This window comes from Trachymyrmex cornetzi, unplaced genomic scaffold, assembly GCF_001594075.2.
Source record: "Trachymyrmex cornetzi isolate Tcor2-1 unplaced genomic scaffold, Tcor1.1 scaffold16, whole genome shotgun sequence".
Lineage (NCBI taxonomy): Eukaryota > Metazoa > Arthropoda > Insecta > Hymenoptera > Formicidae > Trachymyrmex > Trachymyrmex cornetzi.
The window spans coordinates 6,945,037-6,966,920 of NW_017296201.1; the positions used below are offsets into that span (position 1 = coordinate 6,945,037).

The 21,884-nt window shown below is 32.2% G+C and overlaps 1 protein-coding gene across 3 annotated transcripts in view; it reads left to right on the forward strand.

The window, feature by feature from the left end:
* Positions 1–4,467: 4,467 nt before the first annotated feature.
* Mondo (MLX interacting protein mondo) overlaps positions 4,468–21,884 on the forward strand; it is a 31,291-nt gene continuing 13,874 nt past the window's right edge. The window contains exons 1-3 of one of the 3 annotated variants that reach the window (XM_018503949.1): positions 15,002–15,122; positions 15,727–15,803; positions 16,081–16,442. In XM_018503949.1, the coding sequence (XP_018359451.1) occupies positions 15,777–15,803; positions 16,081–16,442 (389 nt within the window). In that variant the 5' untranslated portion in view covers positions 15,002–15,122; positions 15,727–15,776. Of the gene's footprint in view, positions 4,857–15,001; positions 15,123–15,726; positions 15,804–16,080; positions 16,443–21,884 lie in introns of those variants that run through there. The other 2 variants (XM_018503948.1, XM_018503950.1) reach the window with 2 other exon arrangements.

Genomic DNA, 21,884 nt, shown 5'->3' on the forward strand with positions numbered 1-21,884 from the left:
GATAAATTAAGGGGGATGAATCGCGATTATAATAATCGTTTTCATACACTGAAAAAAAAGATTGGCTGCTGCAGCAAACTAGATGGTAAAATATGGCATAGCATTTTTAATTGACTGCAGCAGTCAATTTTTGGTTGCGTTAGCCTATCCGCAATGTCAGTATAGGATTTCGATAGATTAACACAGCCAAAAATTGGCTGCTGCAATCAATTAAAAATGCTATGCCGTATTTTATCACCTAATTTGCTGCAACAGTAAATTCTTATTTTTAGTGTACTTATAATAAATAAGCAATAAGCAGTAATAATTAAAACAAGCTTTTAATTTTTAAAATACAAAAAAAAATTAACAAATAATAGGGCTAATGAGAGTCATTTTTTGATCTACAAAACTTGCGCTTGATTACCTGCGCTGAATTTCATTAGCTCTGTTGTTCGTTGTTTATTTTTTTGTGTTTTAAATAAGTAATAATTAAAAAAATATAAGAACTCGCAATTTGCGAGTAAGTTACCCTCCCGAATATCCAATTTACCTTTAAAAAAACTTAGATTGGTGTCACACACCAACCTACCTGGAATCATACAGATTCTCTTCTTTCTTCTGGCCAGATTGAACTCACCTTTCGTTGTTCCTGGCCAATATTCTGGCTATATGCCAGAAATCGGCAACAAGGAGAAATACTCCTTTTTCGTGCCGACTGCTGCCGGCTATCATCGGCGGCAATAAGCGGAACATTTTACGCTTTCGTACGATGCGCGAAACGCGAACGCGTCGCGAAGGGGCCATTACATTAATAAAATTAAATAAATATTAATATGAATAATTATCAATTAATACACGAATAAATGACATGTTTATTCTTTATTCGCGTTTATTCAAAATTAAAAATATGAGTATTCAATTAAAAATATATCTAAATTAAAAAATCTCCGCGTCAACAACATTTTGGTTTTAAGAGTCTCGAATATTATGAAATTAGATTAAATTTCTTAGCATAAACTTTATAATATAATCAACGAAACTTTAATGTAAAAGTAAATGACAGAAAATTACTAAATTGATTATTATCCGACAAAATTCAGGGTCCATGTACGTATTTTTAACGATTCGAACGATTCGTTGCTGAATCTCATCTCAAAGCATGCGGAGATGAAAAATTCAGATGAACGATGTGAGATCCGAAAGGGATGATTTTCCCTCACGTTAATAAATATATCCTCTTATTTTATTTTGTATACTATCAAAATCATTTTTTATATAACATATTATTTTAAAATTAAGTATTTTAAGTTATGCAAAACTCTGAATGCAATTTTAAAATAATTATGAGATAAAATTCTTCTATTGGTATAAAGTGACGCAATTTTAAAGTAATTATGAGATAAAATTCTTCTATTGGTATAAAGTGTATATTTTGGATCTTAGATCGTTACTACTTAAACTGGTATAAAATCCATTTACTACATATGGATAAGTTAAAAAAGATCAGGCTAAAGTCAGTGCATTGAAATAAATAACAATAGTTAATAACATAAAATATCTTTTATACAAAAGCGAGATCAATAAATCATATACGTTAGATTAGAATTTTAATTGTTATTTCATCAGTAACTTGTATACAAATAAGTATAAAACAATAGGAGAAATTTAAAAAAAAAATAGTACACATTATATATATATGTGTATGTAGATACTGCTTTTCTGCAACAACTTGTATAAAACTTAATCCTGAATGAATATTTGGGAATAGGATAAATAGGGAAATATTAATAAAATGATATTTGTTTGTTACACTGTAACAAACGCTTTTCCATGTCATAATATTCATATAACAATTTTATTCGTTTCAGATAACAATTTTATTCAATTCAGATAACAATTTTATTCGTTTTAATCATGATTTTATTTAAACTTTATATTTTTTTTATTTTATGTATTTCATATATGAAAAATGAATATTTTATTCTTTATTTTCATTTCCAAGTATATCAAGATGTATTCCGGGGAAAAGAAAAATATTTTATATATAATTATATAAAATTATATAAAAATATACGATATATAATTTTATAGAATTGTATATAAATAGACATTAGCCTCATCTGAACTTTTATTATTTTTTATTTTATTGTATAAATGAACGTTTTCTATATAATTGTATATAATTGTATATGTTTATATATAATTATATATAAAATATATCCATTTATATACAATTATATACAATTATATATAATTTTGTGTAATTTTATATAATTATATATAAAATATTTTTTCCCAAATAATTTAATATTTTATAAAACATGATAGTATCAAACCGAGCTTGAGTTACTTCGTGTCAAAGCGTTCACATTACATACAAATTTACAATTAGTAAATAAAATTTGAACTAAATTGAATACTCTTCCCGAGTTAAATAGTTTTACTTTATTCTTATATAGTGAAATTAATGAGATATTGTGTAAAAGCAATGGCGACATATAGGAATAAGTACACTGAAAGAAAAGATTGGCTACTGCAGCAAATTAAATGGTAAAATATGGTATAGCATTCTTAATTGGCTACAGCAGCCAATTTTTGGTTGCATTAGCCAATCGAAATCCTATACTGACATTGCGGATAAGCTAACACAACCAAAAATTGGCTGTTATAGCTAATTAAAAATGCTATGCCATATTTTACCATTTAATTTGCTGCAGTAACCAATCTTTTCTTTCAGGGTATTCTTCTAGTTAAATTAACGAGATATCCCGGGAAAAAATATTATATATATAATTATATAAAATTCTATAAAAATATGTATAATTTTATATAATTATATATATTTATACATAATTGTATATAAACTTACATATAAAATTATATATAATTATATAGAATTATACATATTGTTATACAATTTGTGAGCGCGAGCGTGGCATGGCAGACAGCGCACTAGTTTATCATGCCAGAGGTTCCGGGTTCGATCCCAGTAGGAACTAAAATATTTATGCTCGTGTCTCCTCTCGGAAAAGGCAACCTCCCAAAAGTATCTTTGTCCACAGAAACACCTCTCGAAAAATCCACCGTTCGGAAACGGCATTAAAACCCATATGCTTGTGGCAATTGAATAATCAGCATGTGCACCACAAGCATATGAGAGAGGTGTAACACAGGCCAGAAGTCTAACTATTACAGTTGTGACAATTAGCATTGTGACATTTTCCAACATAATATTCTCTAGCACGCCAAATGATAAATTTTGATGCAAGAAATTCATGTTTTGTGTAAGAACGTATTTCCGTTATGTGATGTTTCTTGAATAAATGTCAAAAAATATCAGAAATCATACTCAAAACATGAATTTCTTGCACCAAAATTTTATTTCTTGCATCAACCTTTTATTGTTTTGGAAAATGTCATCATGCTAATAATTGTCACAACATAATAGTTAGAAGTCATCTGGATGATGTGTTTCATTTTGAAAACCATTTGACAATGCATCTTCTTTTTTTTTCTTCTTCATAAAAAAATATGTTTTTTGAATAAATGGTTTCCCATACCATTATAATGACAGGTGAAATCGTCATTACAGCATTCACATTTAAATTGATCACTGTCGAATTCTGTGTGAATCTCTTATCCGAATGGATGACGCAATTTTGTACAGAATTAGACAGTGATATAAATTTAAATGTGAATACTGTAATGACGATTTCATCGGTCATTATAATAGAATGGTTATCCATTCGGATAATGCAATTTTGCACAGAATTAGACAGTGATAAATTTAAATGTGAATACTATAACACGCGAGTCCCGTTTGAGCCATTTTTCGTTAATGTACCGTTCGCTACCACGAATTGCTTACAACTAATTGCCTATTACTTGAAGATTCAATTATAAAGATTGCAAAGATATCTTGAAATAATGACGTATCATCTCTAAATAAACAATTTTGTAACTATAACTATCGTATAATATACCATATATACCTTAGGTGGAGAAAAATATTAATCTAACGTAATCTTAAATATTACTAGCTACTAGTATTACGGAATTATTTGGAATGAATTCTTCCAATCAAAATTTATCTTTTGCTTTGTTTTTTTTATAAAACAAAACATTGTGTTTTTTAAAACTTTGTTTTTATGCTTCATACATGTTTTAAACAGTATTATAAAAAAACATGTTTAAAACATGTTAAAAACATCGGTGAAGCATGTTTTAAACGTTTAAGCATGTTAAAGCATGTTTAATGATTTTTCTCAACTTTGCCCAATACATTAATCACAGAGCCTTTGTTCCGCGCTGTGGAGAATTTTAAAAAAACCGCGTCGGCGGCAAGCCGCCTCGCCGCTTTGAGCGAGTGGTGGGGGGAGCTGCGCGCGTCGCCATTGGCCGGCGCTCGCGGCCGCATTCCTCCGTCAGCTGTGCATAGTGGCGCGTGTCGTGTGGTCGGCGCCGTCACTGCCGTCAGCCTGGCCTGCCAGCAGCCAGTCTGCCTGGCCAGTCGTGTATACTGTACAGCCGTGTATCGGTCGCGGGCGATTGTGGGCGAATGTGGACTCCGCGCGTAAATGGCGTCGTCGCCGTGCCGTTATGAGCGAGTGTGTGCCGTGCAATAACGCGTACGGGCCGCGTCCGGGCGCGGCGCCTCGCGGCCCAGCCTGACGAAGGGGAAGGAGCGAACGCGAACGCGAACGCGCCGAGACCCCCGGGTGTGTGGCGTGTGGCGTGTGCCCCTCGACCGCCGACGGGGATCGGGAAGAAATCATTTTCGGAGCGTGTGCCCTCCTCCGGCGGGCCTGCATTGGCCACATCGACGGCAGAGGCGACGGGGAACGGTGACGAGAGTTGTGAGATAGGTCCAGAAGGTGAGTGCGATGGAGGCTCGTCCCAACTTGTCTCTCGCGTGTGTATGTATGTGTATGTATATGTATATACATATGTGCGCAATTCATCGCAAAGTGCGTTCGCTCGCGCGCGCGCGCACATACGTCGTACATTCGTACGCGGATTATTCCCGCGGATTGGACCAACATCTGGTGCACGACGTCGAACGGTCGCGTCCTTTTCTTGATCGTCGACGTCGAGGAGACAGCCGTGGACGCGAAACGAGAATGATAACGACTCGGGAGACGGGGAGGCTTAATTGCGCTATTTGATCTGTGGGCGGAGAGAGAGAGAGAGAGAGAGAGAGAGAACAGCGGCAGCAGCAACAGCGGTAACAACTATATAGAAACGTGCGGGCGATTTCCATGAAACGCGAGGCCAGGCCGCGATAAAAATTGTGACGCGGAGTGGAGTGACGCGACCGCGATAAGGAAAACCATGATGCGCCTCAGCCGATTCCGAACGAACGTCGGACAATTCGTCCTGCAGAGAGAAAAAGAGATAGAGAGAATCTAAACAGATGAGAGAGGAGATGGCGACAATATGTAAAAAATTACATAGCGAGAAAGAAGTCGTGTGTACATCGTCGCTCGTTTATTTAGGTACACACGCCGTATTCTTTGTTTTTCTTCTCCTTTCCGCTCCTCTTTCTTGGACGCGGAGCTTTCGGCTTGTTGAACCGGGTGGATGTTTCATTGCGCCTAACATAAACTATTTCAGCGATATATAGACCGCTCTTATATTACTCCAGAATTACTGGAGTAGTCAGAGTAATGATTGGTTTTGTAATTTTTCTGTTACGATGTAATTAAATTTTAGCGGTGCATTTTTTTAGATTTTCTGCAATTTTTTCGTTACGATGTGATTAAATTGATTAATTTATTTTTCCCTTCTCATCCCATTTTTCGAATATATATACATACATCCTTGAAAAAAAAAATATTAAGTATCTTGTTAACCATTTTATTTCACGTTTTAGTTCAAAGATTGATTTATGGCATTAGCTGTAAATTTTATTATTCTTTGTTTCAAAAACCCTTTAAACTGAAGTCTAACATCGGTAACTAACAGGAAACATTACAGATAAAAGAATTTCAGATTAATTAAAAAAATATAAGTAGCCTATTTTTGGCCAAGACTGTTATACGAATATATATATTTAAATAATAGAAATACGTTGATCATCGCTTTTAATATTAAAATTGTTTTGAATCTGGTCTTTATATACAATTAGAGATCATCCCATCCAGTTGATGAAATAATTCATAGAAAAAAAATATATGGCTGAAATATTGTCTTTAAAACTTGTATCTCCACGATGCTAGAAATTGTTCCGAGATCTCACACGAGGAAAGAATTAACGAATTGAAGAATTCCGCTAATTGACCAATGCGTCAATTCTTTATTCATCCCAAATCTCAGAACAATTTTTAACATCGCAGATATAATTTAGAATTACCTATTGACAATTATGATACATGTACTACTGCCACTTCCTTATACGTGAGCATTTTTTTCGTACACGATTTTTTGTCTATCCTGCTGGGGCGTGAAATGACGTAAGGAGACAACATGTAAATACACGCGTTCGTTCGACCGCTGTTATTAGGGAGTTTTTGCAATAACGTGAATTCAGATACGGTGAACGCTAAAGCCATGTTATCCTTTTCTTAATTAGTTGTTAAGAAGAAGATAACCTAACCTTAACGTTCACCGTATCTGGATAAACGGTATTGCAAAAACTCCCTATTATCGTCCCCGACATCCCCAACGTCCCCGATAATCCTTATTGTCAGAACTCAATGAAAAGTAGAAATTCCTGAGCTGCTAAAGGAGCTACTCCTATTTGCTCGGCGTGTAAATATTATGTCAGAAATATTAGGGACGTGTTTGGTGATTCCGGCGAATCAAAACAGAGTAAACGATAAAAACACTTCTGCGAGATACTACGTCTTCGTTTCTTTTTGCATTACTTTTTTATGTATTAAGGTAATGTCGAATGTTTCGAAGCAAAATTTAGAATTCTGTGTTCAATATTGGGGTGGCAATCTCGAATAATAAATTTAATTATTTTTAAATTCTACAAATTAGAAAGACTTGGATGTAGTAATACTGTTAAAAATAATGGCATTGTTTTATGTAATAGTGTAATCCAAGTTAATCTTGGTTTAGCTTATATTCTCTGTTAAAATATATAAAAAATCATTGTTTTTCAATCACATTAAGAAACAGAGGTGATGCTTTCGAAACAAAATTTAGAATTCTATATTCAATTAGGATAGCAATCTCAAATAAATTTAATTGTTTTTAAATTGTACGAATACACGAAAAACATGGATGTAATATTAACAATAGATCACACAAACGGGTTAAAAATAAAAGTGTATAGTTTTATGTAATAATGTGATCTAAGTTAATCTTGGAAGAATATAGTTTAATCTATATTGCATAAGGCTAAATCCACAACCTCGTTTTAAGAGGCCGTAAACCGTAAACTGTAAGTTGTAAGTGACGATATATCGGCCACAGAACTTATGCTTTTAGGCCGTAAGAATTGGATTTTGCTCGATTCTCTTAAGTCTAACGGTTAAAGCCTAAAGACTGCGCAAAAACAGCTTAAAGACAGAAATTATTGTTTTTAATCTCTTTCGACTTATGATTTAAGGCCTTTTAAAACAAGGACGTATTCTAACATTGCGCAATTGACGGCGGACGATGATGATTCTATCATTTTACTAAAAAGATTTGATTTATGTATATATGGTATAGATCGTCAGTTGATGCAAAGTTAGAAAATCAAATTATTATTTACTCGTTCCATTTATTTATTTGATTTACTTTCTTATTTATTATCTGGTTTGATAAATATACATAATAATATACATAAATATACACATGTGTGCGCGCCTCTAATTATTACATTGATCAAACGGATTTCATTGTTAATTATATCTATGAGTCATAGCGCAATTTAAATATTTGATTAATCTACTAACAATATGTATGAATTATTTTTAAAATCTTTTTTCTGTTGAAAAATATAGGAATTTTACACTTAAGTTAGAACCACGAGATTTTCCACTGCTCGATCCAAATCAGAAATAACAGTTGGTTCTTCCCGCTGGATTAGACGAAGAAATGCCAAAAACACGTCGTCATCAAACCGTAAATCAAAATTTTATTAACACGTACTATATCAATGCTATAAATTGTGTTTTATGTAAATTCCATTGACTGTAACTTAATCATACCTTGTTCCATATGATCTTGGAAATCGGTATTCATTGCTTACGTGACTACTTTAAACAAGATATTCTTGCGTACATAAAACGAGATCTCTGCCTTACACAATATTTGCTGTAAATACTCGTTTTTATCTATACGATCCGAAATCTAAGCGGCGCGCGCACTTGCACAACGAACATTAATGAGCGAACGGATAAGGCATTTGACTTCGCCCTGCGATAGAGCCGGCTCGAGAGGGTCAAAGGGCATAATATTTTACAGATAACGAGAGGTACCGGCGTGTTACGGAATAGTGTTCAAAACTGGCTCGAGAAAACTAAGAAATAATACTTTATGTAAGAAATCATATAATTGCAGTGTACCAATTAATTAAACTGAGGTTAATATATTTAATATAATAAATAAGAAGTAACACTTTATGTAAGAAATCAAAGAATCATGATATACTAATTAATTTTACTGGTTAATACACCTTACTGGAACTTAGAAATTTGGACGTTTATTTTACTATACAATTTTTTTCACCTTTAATAATTTCAAACTCTCTTACAAAAATCTATTATTAAATTTAAATAAATAACAATTTCTATCAATATTCTTGTTATAAAACAATCATCAATTAAATTAGTTGTGAAAGCTGCAGTTTAAAGAGCGTTTAACGTGATTTAAATTTTATGTTAAAAATAATATTTTTTAAAAATAGTTTCATCATAATCTAAGCAATGATATTTTCAACATTGCAGGTATTTTTAGCAAAAAGCGAACAGTTGATGAAATTACTTTGACGATACGTTACTGAAATAAAATGCGGATGTACGAAGGGATAGTCTTACGTGCCACGTACATAAATTATCGTTTTCCATGTGTCAAGTTGTGCGCACAATTCGCAACGTTGAGACACCTTCGCATTTCTCGACATCTAATGCCATAACGCTGAATCCGCTCACTGGAAAATGACGCGTGAGCTGTCGCAAGTACTTGCGTAAGATTGCTGAAGGGGAAAAAGGCAACCGAGAAGACCTGACGTGTTTCGAACTTACGACAATTCAATGTATAATCGATCGAGTGGTAAAATAGTATTTAAAAGAATCTTATATAGTTGGAAAAAGATATTACTTTCTGCTGAAACACCGTTCAGAATTTAACGGCTGAATGGTAACAAACGGGAAGAACCCGCGGGAAACCGGTTATAACGGGTGATGCCTCGATTCTCGAATACATGCTCGATTCTTGTGCAATCGGTGTTAATAGGTCACGTTAATAGAGTTAAATTGCTTCGCTCAAAATTCTTGTTTCATCGCCACGTAATGAAGCGCAGCTTGGTCCTCGAAGTTACGTTTCTTCTAATTTTCGTTCCTTCTATTCATAGTATGTTCTATTTATAGCATTATCTATATGATAAAGGTATGATAAAGCAATAAACTGTTAAAATATTGGTATTAAATTTAACATATTTCGTATGATTCACCTTTGGTCCGCCCTTTTTGTTAAAAAATTTTTTTAAGAGAGTACAATTAATATAATTTAAAAAAATTGTTCTTTTAACACAAAAAAATACTGTTAAATAATAATTTAATATAAAATATTCAAATAACATAAAAAAAATTACATTATGTTAAAGTAACACTCGATATGTTAAAAATTCAACACGAAAATTTTAACAAGAATCAATTTAACGTATAAAATGTTTTTTTTATTGTAAAATGTAGGGTTCTACAGAATCTCGCGAGCAATTGGGAGTCAAATCAATGCTATTAATAATATTACATTAATAACAATGGTATCTTTAAAATATGATGCCATTATTAGTACGTAAATTGAGTACTTATCTTACTAATTATTAACGAAATGATATAAAATGACAGTGAAGCAGAGATTTTAATGCATGTCAATATGAATCTTATATTGATATTAGCTATAATGTGTTAAAAAACAATAAGAAACATGGTGTGATCTTAAATAAATGTTTTATGTACGGGTCAATTAAAGTAATCCATATTTTTAGACATGTGAATGTGAAATTATCTTCAAGCTATAATAAATATGAAATTCTATAAATTCTATTAGACTATAAATAGTAACATGTTTTCCCATTAATCCATTCAGTTAACACGTGAACATATTACAAAAACAGCCTTCTCTCTATTGTTAGTCTTATATTTGCATTTAAATACATTTGATAACCACAAGTCAGTAACACAGGCTCAAAAATAATTTACTTGAAATATATTATGTCAGAAAATTAGAACATCGCGATATATTTATATTCAGGTTCATCAATGTAAGACTTTAATTTTGGTTTAATTTATTTTTTATCTTTTTCTAATTCTAGGAATTAAAAAATATAAAGATAAACAGTACATAAAATCAACACTAAAATTAATCTTACATTGGTGGAATTGGACTTATAATCGTTTCTATCAATGTAGTTTTAATTTTAATATTAATTTAATAAATTCTTCTTTCTAGTTCTAAGAATTAGAAAAAGATGAATAACAAGTTGAACCGAGATTAAAGTTATTCTCTACATTGGTAGAAATGGATATAAAAGCTAGGTGAAGATAAATTGAACCGAGATTAAAGTAAATCTACATTGATAGAAACGCATTAGTCGTGAAAAATCATCAGAGACAAAAATTCTATTCTAGAAAAAAAATTTTTTTTAATTTATAGTTATTGGAACATAACGAAATTTAAAAAGTGAAATAAATAGAGATAAAGTAAGAGATAAAATGATTCTCAACTAAATCTTACATAAAGGTTTGTTAGGCATTACTGATTAGGTCAATATTTGATCGCATTAACGTCAATGGAACGTAGGACACGTCGTCGCGATGTATTGTCTCGGTCGCATTTAATTTTATATATAACTCCGAGAAGTCACTGACCATTGTGAATTCCACGTGCTTACGGCTCCTCATAGAAATCGACGTTCGGTCTGAAAAGACGGGCACCAGCCGGCCGTGTGTTTTCGGAGATACGGTCATTCAACTGACTAGAGGAGGTCCCGATCGTTCCCCGCCACGTGCTACCATGAAATAAACTTGTTAATCGCGCGTATCGACAGGAAGCCTGGCGCCAATTCGGAGGCACTCATGTCCCTTACAATTGAGGGGATGGGCGGAATAAAGGCCTAATTACAAAATCTTGATATTAATAAAAACTAAAATAACTTGCTACTTTTTTATTATACATAAATAGGTACAATATTAAATGAATTTATGTAATGTCTTTAAGAAATTACATGTTAGAATACTTCTCTATTACGATAAATATTACATGAAAAAGCTAATTACCGGAAAAAGGGCCTAAGTACACGGAGAAAATTTTATATTTAAAATTACTATAATGTGGTAGCTGCGGTTTTCATATAAATTATAAGTTTAAATGCTATAGTTACTTTTTTTAAAACAATAATATAGCGTAATTGTTACACTTTTTTATAGTAAAAATTTTTTATTACAAAATCAAATATACCTAGCAAATTTTGTTTGCATACCATAGTAAAAATTAACTGTTTTCATGTTAGAATATGGCTTAACAAAATAATTACTTTATTTATGTGATAAAAATTAGTATTACCATAGTAAAAGTTACGTCGGAATCATGTGAGAATCCATCGAAAATACAAGACATACAAGACATAAAGTGTAATTTAAAATTGTGTATTAAAACTTAATATAAAATTTTCTCCGTGTAGAATTGTGCCTTTTTATTCCGCCCATCCCCTCAATTAGACCAAAGACGAACAGATATACAGCTGATTATCGGAGGCTATACGATCGCTATAAAAAATTAAAATTTCTTAGCACAATTTTTATTTTATTATACGATTGCAGATGTATCATGCATTGTTCAATTATTGTCATATTTACACTGAGAAAAAGTGTTTGATGTTTATGTTGATTTTTGTGACTATAATTGCATAGTAAAACAGTTATGATTAGGAGTCTCATTTTTATGATTATTATTGTTATTACTGCTATAATATTAAAAATAATAATCATATATACAGGGTGTCCCGATCTTTTTTGCCAACTTTTTCATCAACTTTTTAGTACTGCATTTTCTTATTTTTACCAACATGAAAAAATACGGTATTAAAAAATTCTGAAAAAATTCTGAAAAAATTCTGAAAAAATTCTCAGAACTTTATGAAAAGAAAATAAATAACTTTTGTCTCTTGCAGTTTTTCCGTAAAGTTGATAGTATTTGAGTAAAAATTATTCAAGACTAATATTTTGCAATTTTTAGTAATTAATATCTTGTTAATTATTGCGAAAATTGCAAAATGATACAGGACTTTTCGACTCAGTTTAGTCCGCTCTATCTACACAAAAGTGATTGGCAAAACAAGTCGGGACACTTTGTACATACATACAGTTTTCTCAGATATGAAAAAATTGTACTATAAATTTTAATAATTTTTTAAATATTAATGTAGTAAAATATCAAGATATAAATAAAGAAATAAACATTTTTACTCACACAAGTAAATGCAATTGCAATTACATAATTAACATAACTATTTTCTTAAATTCACTTACTATTTATTTAGTAATAATAACTGAAAAATATATTAAGAAAAAACTAAAGATTTTCAAACAATGTATGATTATTATTAATAATGCAATTGACTATATTTGCATAGTTAAATAATTATAAAAATATATAATTGTCCCAAAAAATGATAAATTATAGTGCATGTGATATTTAACCTTTAGAGAGCGGAGATTTATTTTTAAGCTTTTATAGCTTTTTCTTGAGTAAGATTTGTTATAATTTATTATTTTATTGTATTCTTTGCCTCAAAATATAACACTTGTGTAACTTGTTTTAGCGCCATAGTGACTCCCGTTCTAATCGGATTAAAAACGTTTAAATCTCGTTGCGTAGTTATTATCACAGTATGCTTGTTGTATGTACACCACTCACATCTATGAAAATATCTAGACTTGTATTATCGATTCTATAATATTGATACAGATATAAGGAGTTTAATGTCCATTTCAATATAGACTAACTTCAATCTTGGTTTAATTTACTCATTATTTTTCGCTAATTCTAATTAGAATTAGAAAAGAATAAAAAGTGAAAATCAAGATTAAAGTTAATCTATTGATAGAAGTGGACATAAGTCGTATAGAATTTTTATAGATTATGCTTTGACACACACACACGCGCGCGCGCGCGCGCGCACTCTCTCTCTCTCTCTCTCTCTCTCTCTCCTCGTGTAGTACTCGAATATGATATATTTAGAAAAAAGGGGCGCGTCGAGTTGAATTTATCAGGGGCTCGATAACTGGAACTTGTTGTGTCTGTCCAGACTTCGCTGTGTGCAATTTCTTGAAATGAGGTCATCTAATCCTGCTACATACTACTTTGACGATCTCATTTTAAACTGCAAAACAAATAGAGCGAAATTCTTTAATTGAGATTTTTAAATCTGTGTTGCTATGATCTGTCGTTTACAATATCAATGGACTCTAAAAATTTATGATATCCAATTAACCAGTGAAACTATTAGGTGTACAACTTTGCTTCCGCCGTTTTCCTATAGATGGCTTTAGCGGTAAGTGATGGTCGAAATAAATAGATCATAGACGTCATACAATAAACTTAAACATCTGTCAACATAACCCCATAGAAATATTAGTCGATTTGTGTCTGCATCATAAAGTTATTCTCGATTGAAAATGTCAGTTTACGAGCCAAATTCTCGTCATTTGCGGAAGGTTTTAATTTTCTGCTTCAATATGAAGAAATCTGCGGCTGAGGCTCATCGAATGCTCTCAAATACTTATGGTGAGGCCGCTATTAGTGAAAGAACGTGTCGTGAGTGGTTTCAACGCTTCAAGAACGGTGATTTTGACGTTGAAGACTGGCATAACGGTGGAAGAGAGCAGGTTTTCGAAGATGCAGAATTGGAGGCATTACTTGATCAAGACTCGTGTCAAAATCAAGAAGAATTGGCACGATCATTGGGAGTGACTCAACAAACCATTTCAAAACGCCTCAAAGCCATGGGAATGATTCAGAAGCAAAGAAATTAGGTGCCGTACGAGTTGAAGCCGAGAGATGTTGAACGGCGTTTGTTTGCTTGTGAACAGCTACTTGAAAGGCAAAGACAGAAGGGATTTCTGCATCGCATTGTGACTGGAAACGAAAAATGGGTTCATTACGATAACCCCAAGCGCAGAAAATCATGGGGAGTACCCGGCCATGCTTCCACGTCGACGGCCAAACCGAATATTCACGGCTCCAAGGTCATGCTCTGTATTTGGTGGGACCGGCTCAGCGTTGTGTATTATGAGCTGTTAAAACCGACTGAAACAATCACAGGCGATCGGTATCGAACGCAATTGATGCGTTTGAGCCGAGCATTGAAAGACAAACGGCCTGGCTGACCAGCACTTCCGGTCTTATGAAGAAGTAAAAAATTGGATCGATTCGTGGATCGCCTCAAAAGATGACCAGTTTTTTCGACGCGGAATTCGTACGCTACCCGAAAGATGGGAGAAAGTAGTGGCCAGCGATGGACAATACTTTGAATCATAAATGTATAACCAGTTTTTTACAATAAAGCCTCGAATTTCGGGAAAAAAACGGCGGAAGCAAAGTTGAACATCTAGTTAATTTTATTTTACCATATTACAAAACACATTTCTTTATTCTTCTTCTCTCTCTCTCTCTCTCGGTTATTCATTTATATCAGAAAAAAATTTTATATTGAAATGTGTTATGAGTTGTAATTGTCATATTATATTTAATTGATTTTTAATTTAACCCTTGTCCCTTACCCTACAAATGGGGGTCACTAGTGATCGAGCGATTCCTGTTCGTGCAAGTTTCTCGCAAGCTCGATGAATCCGGCGCTCATTACCTTCCTGTAAAAAAAAATTTGTGGTGGGGTAGACCTGTGCGCGGCGGGGCGACCCCGGCCGCCAATCTGCCTGTGATTGGCGTGCAGTTCAAGTTGACGTGAGACGCTAGTGACCCCCGTCAGTATACAAAGGATGCTTTTTGTGAAAAAATAAAAATTGTGTTAAAATCATTATAAGTATTCTATTTTCATTCTAAATTAATGTCTGAATGTTTGTTTTCATTAAAAAAATTTTTTTCTAAAAGAATTATTTATTTTTTAGTCAAAATGGAGTTAAAGAAACGAATTACGCCTTTCTTTACATATTTATCTAAATGTGTGTTTACATTTTTTTTTTCATTAAAAAGTACATTATTTTACAACAAAATAAAAAAATGCATATTTTAACCCGATTTTTCCTATTTGTTTCTTGTTAAAAATTACTCATATTCATGTGCTCAAATAATTCAACTTTTTGTAAAATTCGAAGTTCTAGTACTTTTTTTTTCAAAACTTCATATCTAAACTACAAAATCCTGGAGTCATTTTTTTATATTCATTTATTATGAAAAATTATAATTTTTTAAAATCAAATGTCATTTTTTCCCAACTTATGAGTCTTTCGGTAATTATAAAAATTATACTACATTTTATTATTTTTTAAAATAAAGTTTCAATATTTATTCTAGAAAGTTGAAAGTATGTTAGTGAATTTTTAGAGATTTTTTAATCATTCTGAATAGGTGAAAAAACGAACGGATTCTAGTGACCCGTGTATGAATGATTTGTATAGATGAAGCATCAAATTGTAGCTTGTACGATAAGGGTTTATTTATATCTTCATTACAATAACTTATTATGAAAAGTTTGTTTATCAAGATAAGTTATTATCAAGATAAGTTTTTAATTAACATTTTATATTTTATCTATTTTTAATTAATATTTTTGTTGTCATCATGCAGTTATAACGTATTATTTATATAATGTGACTTAAATTATTTGGTAGACAATTATTATCGGAAACTATTAAGGATATAGATATGTAAGGTAGACTCATGGTGAAATTGGTATATCGAAGGAACCGTTTGTGTCCACAGAGAATCGGCGGTGCCGAGATGCAGGCGGAATTGATGTATCGAAAACCATCGGCGATGACGAGCCAGGGCGGTTTTCATCATGCCGGCAATGATAACAAACGGGAAAAGAACGGAGGACGGGATTCGCGGGAGACGATACACTCGGGCCACTTTATGGTGTCGGACTTCGAGGCCGAGGCACAGGACGATGAAGACGAGCTCGCTGTGCCGGTGCCGGACCAGGAGGAGTTCTCGATCTCTACCACGCCAGGTTGCTTTTACGAGAGATTCGCGAGTACGTTGAACGACAGGAACACCTCCCAGCAGCTGAGCATCGAGACATCCTTGAACAAGCTCTTCAAATGCATGTCCCTCGCCTACAGGTGAGTTCCTCCTTTTCTCCGGCGATTTCTGATATCTGTGGGTTGAATAAAGGCCATTTCTATCAATGTAGATTAATTTTTTAATCTTGAATCACTTACTCTTCATCTTTTTCTAATTTTTAGAACTAAAAAATGTGAAGAGTTAGCTGAACCAAGATTTAAAAAGTGAGAATTCAATCCTCGACTTCGTATTTATTTCTCCAAGAGAAAAAAATTCTAAAATAATATCCTACTGCAGAGTGGTGGTGTCTTATAATTTTATAAGTATACAAACACATGAACTATGTTTTACAAATTAAGAATTTAATTCTTAATATTTTAATAATGCTCTGGTGAGGGAGCGGGGTAAAGTAGAGTAAAAATCCTAATATCACAATAGTTTTTGAATTATAACCGATTAAACAGATAATAATATCGTGTAGAATTAGAGCGATGAGGCTCGTTACACAACATGAGCATCGGCCTGTTATCTTTTAGAAACGCGTGTTTGTATAACTATGGGCCTCTGCGCGAATTCTACGTAATAACTGGTTATCTTTGATCAAGTTATAATTCAAAACTATTATGACTATGACATTTTTGTATTAGGTTTTTTACTCTACCTCTAGAATACATTATTAAAATACACGTCTTATAAGTTAGCGGAACAAAGTGAGCGGAATCGATTCTAACTAACATTTTTATTTATTACTCATTTGTTGCTAAAAAGTTACCAAAGAAAAAAATTGGTTGCTCTGTCGGTTTATTTAAAAAATGATGTTTCGCTAAAGGATGATTAAGTTAGCGGAACAATATACCTATAACAAAGCCAACCTACGCAAAATTAACGTAGGAATTTGTTGCTAATTTGTTGCTAATTTGTTGCTCATAAAATATCATTATTTTGAATATATTACATAGTAAAAAAGTGTAAATAACAACGAGAAGCCTCAACATGCTGGCAGAACAAGAGACTCATTAGTAAAAGATTTGTTGCTCGCTTAAATTTGATACTAGGATGTCGCCTGAATTTGTTGCTCTCGAAATATGCAATTTACGAATTTGTTGCTTGCAAAATAAGTTTAAATAATCACGAAAAACCTAAGCGTACTGGCAGAACAAGAGTAAAGTACCAGTAAAAGATTTGTTGCTCGCTTAAATTTGGTACTGGAATGTCGTCTGAATTTGTTGCTCTCGAAATATGCAATTTACGAATTTGTTGCTTGCAAAATAAGTATAAATAATCACGAAAAACCTCAGCGTACTGGCGGAACAAGAGTGAAGTACCAGTAAAAGATTTGTTGCTCGCTTAAAGTTGGTGCAACAAATTTTTTACTTTATTCTTGTTCCGCTAGTACGCTGAGGTTTTTCGTGATTATTTATATTTATTTTGCAAGCAACAAATTCGTAAATTGCATATTTCGAGAGCAACAAATTCAGACGACATCCCAGTACCAAATTTAAGCGAGCAACAAGTCTTTTACTAGTACTTTATTCCTGTTCCGCCAGTGCGCTGAGGTTTTTCGTGATTATTTATACTTATTTTGTAAGCAACAATTTCATTAATTGCGTGTTTCGAGAGCAAGAAATTCAGACGACATCCCAGTACCAAATTTGAGCGAGCAACAAATTTTTTACTAATAGTTTACTCTTGTTTCGCCAGCACGTTGAGGCTTCTCGTTGTTATTTACATTTTTTTACTATGTAATATATTCAAAATAATGATATTTTGTGAACAACAAATTAGCAACAAATTAGCAACAAATTCCTACGTTAATTTTACGTAGGTTGGCTTTGTTATAGGTTTATCGTTCCGCTAACTTAATCTTCCTTTAGCGAAACCTCATTTTTTAAATAAATCGACAGAGCAACAAATTTTTTTCTTTGGCAACTTTTTAGCAACAAATGAGCAACAAATAAAAATGTTGGTTAAAATCGATTCCGCTCACTTTGTTCCGCTAACTTATAAGACGTTTAAAATACTGTACGGTGGCTGTGAGATACTCTGTATATTAGATTTTACGTCGATACAATTTATTTATAAATAATAATTTTTTAAGAAAACTGTTGAAACATTTTTCTTTTTAGTTTTATATGAGCAACATGATACTATCTATTAATAATTTTGTACGTTAAATTAAATGTACGTAAATTAGAAGTACAATCACGTAAATTATGCTTTACATCAAATTAAGAATTTTTATTCAAAATTTTTATCTCTTTATTAATAGCATTGTGATAAAAATCTAATGTACTTAAAATATCATCGAATATAATATTACGAATTTCAAACAATATAATGAAAAAATTAAAATTAAGATCATTTGTTTTTGAAATAAGAGATATAATATCTTAAAAGTCTTGTCAGCAGCACAATTATACGAGATTAGAAAAACATAGAGGACGATGTTCTCTTGGAAGGCATGTTCGAGTAAATAATTGTTAATTCATTACATCGCAAGATTAAATTAAGATAAAACCTATGTATATGCTAAAGATTACAGATTTTTTATTTATTTTAATTTTATTTTCGCGACACTTAGATGTTTTCTTTTTTTCCTTGTAAAATATATGTCGGTCTCTTTTTGACATAAATGACGTAAAGATAAGGTAAAACCAACAGGTCTTATATCTTTGATACAATACGTACCGAAGGAAGAGAAGTATTCTTGTTCTGAAAAAGTAAAAAAGCGCATCTCGCTCGACAACCGAACAAATGCTATCCAGTCTGGGCTGGCCGGTAGCATTCCCGCTGATAAAAGACAATTGAATTAATGAAAGAGAGGCCGTAGAACCAAACAACACCGCAATTAAGTGCGGCCTCGCTAAAGTTGCGCGCGAATGACGACGAACACATGGCTTCTACCGACAATTTCCGTTTCCCTCCCGACGACATCACGCCGCGATTGTCTCCCGTTGCCGTATATAAACACTTTAGTTAAATTCAACCCAGGTTTAATTGTGATCCCGCTGACATTTAGCTTATTTTAGAAACCAAATTAAGTAGAAACGAAAATTCAATTAACGTTCAGGTTTATGAAACCCGATAGAGAAAAGTGGAGCTTTCAATTTTCTTCCTTCCATTTCTTAGATTTATTATAAGCTTCTTTTGCACTAGTTGTTTTCATAAATATTCCTTACGATTATTTCTGTATAGGTTCTATTGTTAATATTAATTGTATTATAATAAACGGGACAGTAAAGTATGAAAAAAAGTAATTATAAGGATAATTTAAAAAAATATTTATAAGGATACTAATTTAATTTAAAAATTAGAATGTTGACAATATGAGAATTTATAGAAGTTTATTGAAATTGTAATAAAATCATGCTATAAGATTATCTAAAAAATATACAGAAAATAATTAATATCATGAAAAATAAATTTTATGATGGTGTTGAAACATTCCAAATAAATCAGTCAAGTAAATATGTTTCTTATGTGCCGATGTATTCAGTGACGTTACAGCTGATTCATTGTGGCACGCTTGCAAGAGAAGCTATTGTAGTCACACGTGCAGTTTTAACATTGCTTAGTCACATTTGTAACCGCGGCAGTTTTTGATAACCTCAAAGAAATTTTAATTGAATTCATTTGCAATCAAATTAAAACCGCAATTTATATAATCTTTTAACATAATATTTATCAAGTACGATTTCTCAACAAACGTCAGCTTGTTTAATTAGCAAATAATACGAAAAATAAAATTGTACCGCCCGGTTGTCATACGAAATTTATAAATAAAATATTGCCCTATCTTTTTTATTAACTGTGCTGTACATTTTATTACATATGTATTTTATTATATGTGTTGTATATTCCTATAAATTTTTTTATAGAATTACGAAGAAAAAACGTATTATATTTTTAAACATATAATTTAAGATAATAATTTCCACGTTTTCTTTATGTGACATAAAATTATTTTATTATATTATGTTATTGTATTTAGTATCGTTTGACGTAAATATGAAACCGCAAGATAGAATTGCGGGGCAGTAAACATAATTTGAAAATAACATCAACAATACAATTGGGGCGATATATTGCTAGTGTTCAGTACAATGTAATTTCAATTAATTTCCCGGTAAATCCAGCGTCGATACGGATACGGCGCTACATAATATCGGCTGGGGTGGGTTTTAAATTAATTATATCTTTGACGACCCTGGTAGGTGCGCCGCACCTCGATCGATCGATCTCGTTCCGTTATCGTTGATAAAGTCTTGAAAGAATTGTACTCTTCCTTTTAATAAATGCAATACAAACACAATTTGATATGACAAGGATACAATGTAAACAGCGGTAAAAATAATATTGCAAGTTTCGAACCAAAAAAAGTTCCTTTTATAAGCATTATTGCTTTGGAGCAAATCAGAAGCAAAATTAATAAAAAAAACGCTGTTTTATAGCAAAAATGTTCAACTTTGAATTTTCAAGTGTTACATTTATTAATTCTTAAGCTGAAAATTATATTTGTAAAAATAAATTTTATTAATTATCTTTTATTGTATGAATGAATCTACTTTATTTTTTTTCAATTACATTTTGAAAATTGAACAGTAAACTCAAGCGAAATGATAGAAGGAGACTTTTTTATATTAAAAAAGCTTTATTTAGATATAAGTAGTTTCCTAGAGAGCGCAGTACCGACTCTCACGTGCACATAGATTTGAATAACTAGATGTTGATCTAATCGGGACTTGTTAAACTGGGCGCAGTATTGCGGAAAAAAGAATAAATGAAGCGATTAAGGATCAGTTTGCACAGTAATAGCTACCGATTGAAACGTATTTGTTGGAATTCTTCTTGAAATGGTGTTGTTATTTCGATACAAAACTCCAATAAAGTTAGACGAAATTAGAAAAGTGATTAGAAAAGTGATTTAAGTTTTCGAGTGCACTGAGCGTTTTTCTCCCTGCGATATAATGACATCGGCTTACAGTGCTATTGATTGCTTTTCAAGTAATATCTTTTCGCAAACATCTTGCCGTGTGAACTTAATTCGGTACGTAAATTCGATACTTTTTAATCTCAATTATCGCTTAATATCGATCGAATTTTACATGCTTGACACGTTAAAAGTTTAAAAGCCGTATGATAAATTGAAATGAATTACGATAAGTTGATATCGATATAACTGGAGAGAGAGAGAAAGAGAGAGAGAGAGAGAGAGAGAGAGAGAGAGAGAGAGAGAGAGAGAGAATGAAGTTTTATTGCAATAACAAAACTATATCTGTGCATATTATGCATATTCTCACGTAATTTGCGCATATTCATGTATGTCTTAATTAACTATCATGAAAATTATATTCATATTTGCGATACAGTAAACTGATGTTCATGTTTTACGTCAGCAATAGCAGATCATCAATAGAAGCAGAAAACCTTAGCGAAGTAATAATCATGATGCAGCATTCTATAACTTGGTCGCAAATTTATTCATCTTTCATGTTTATTCA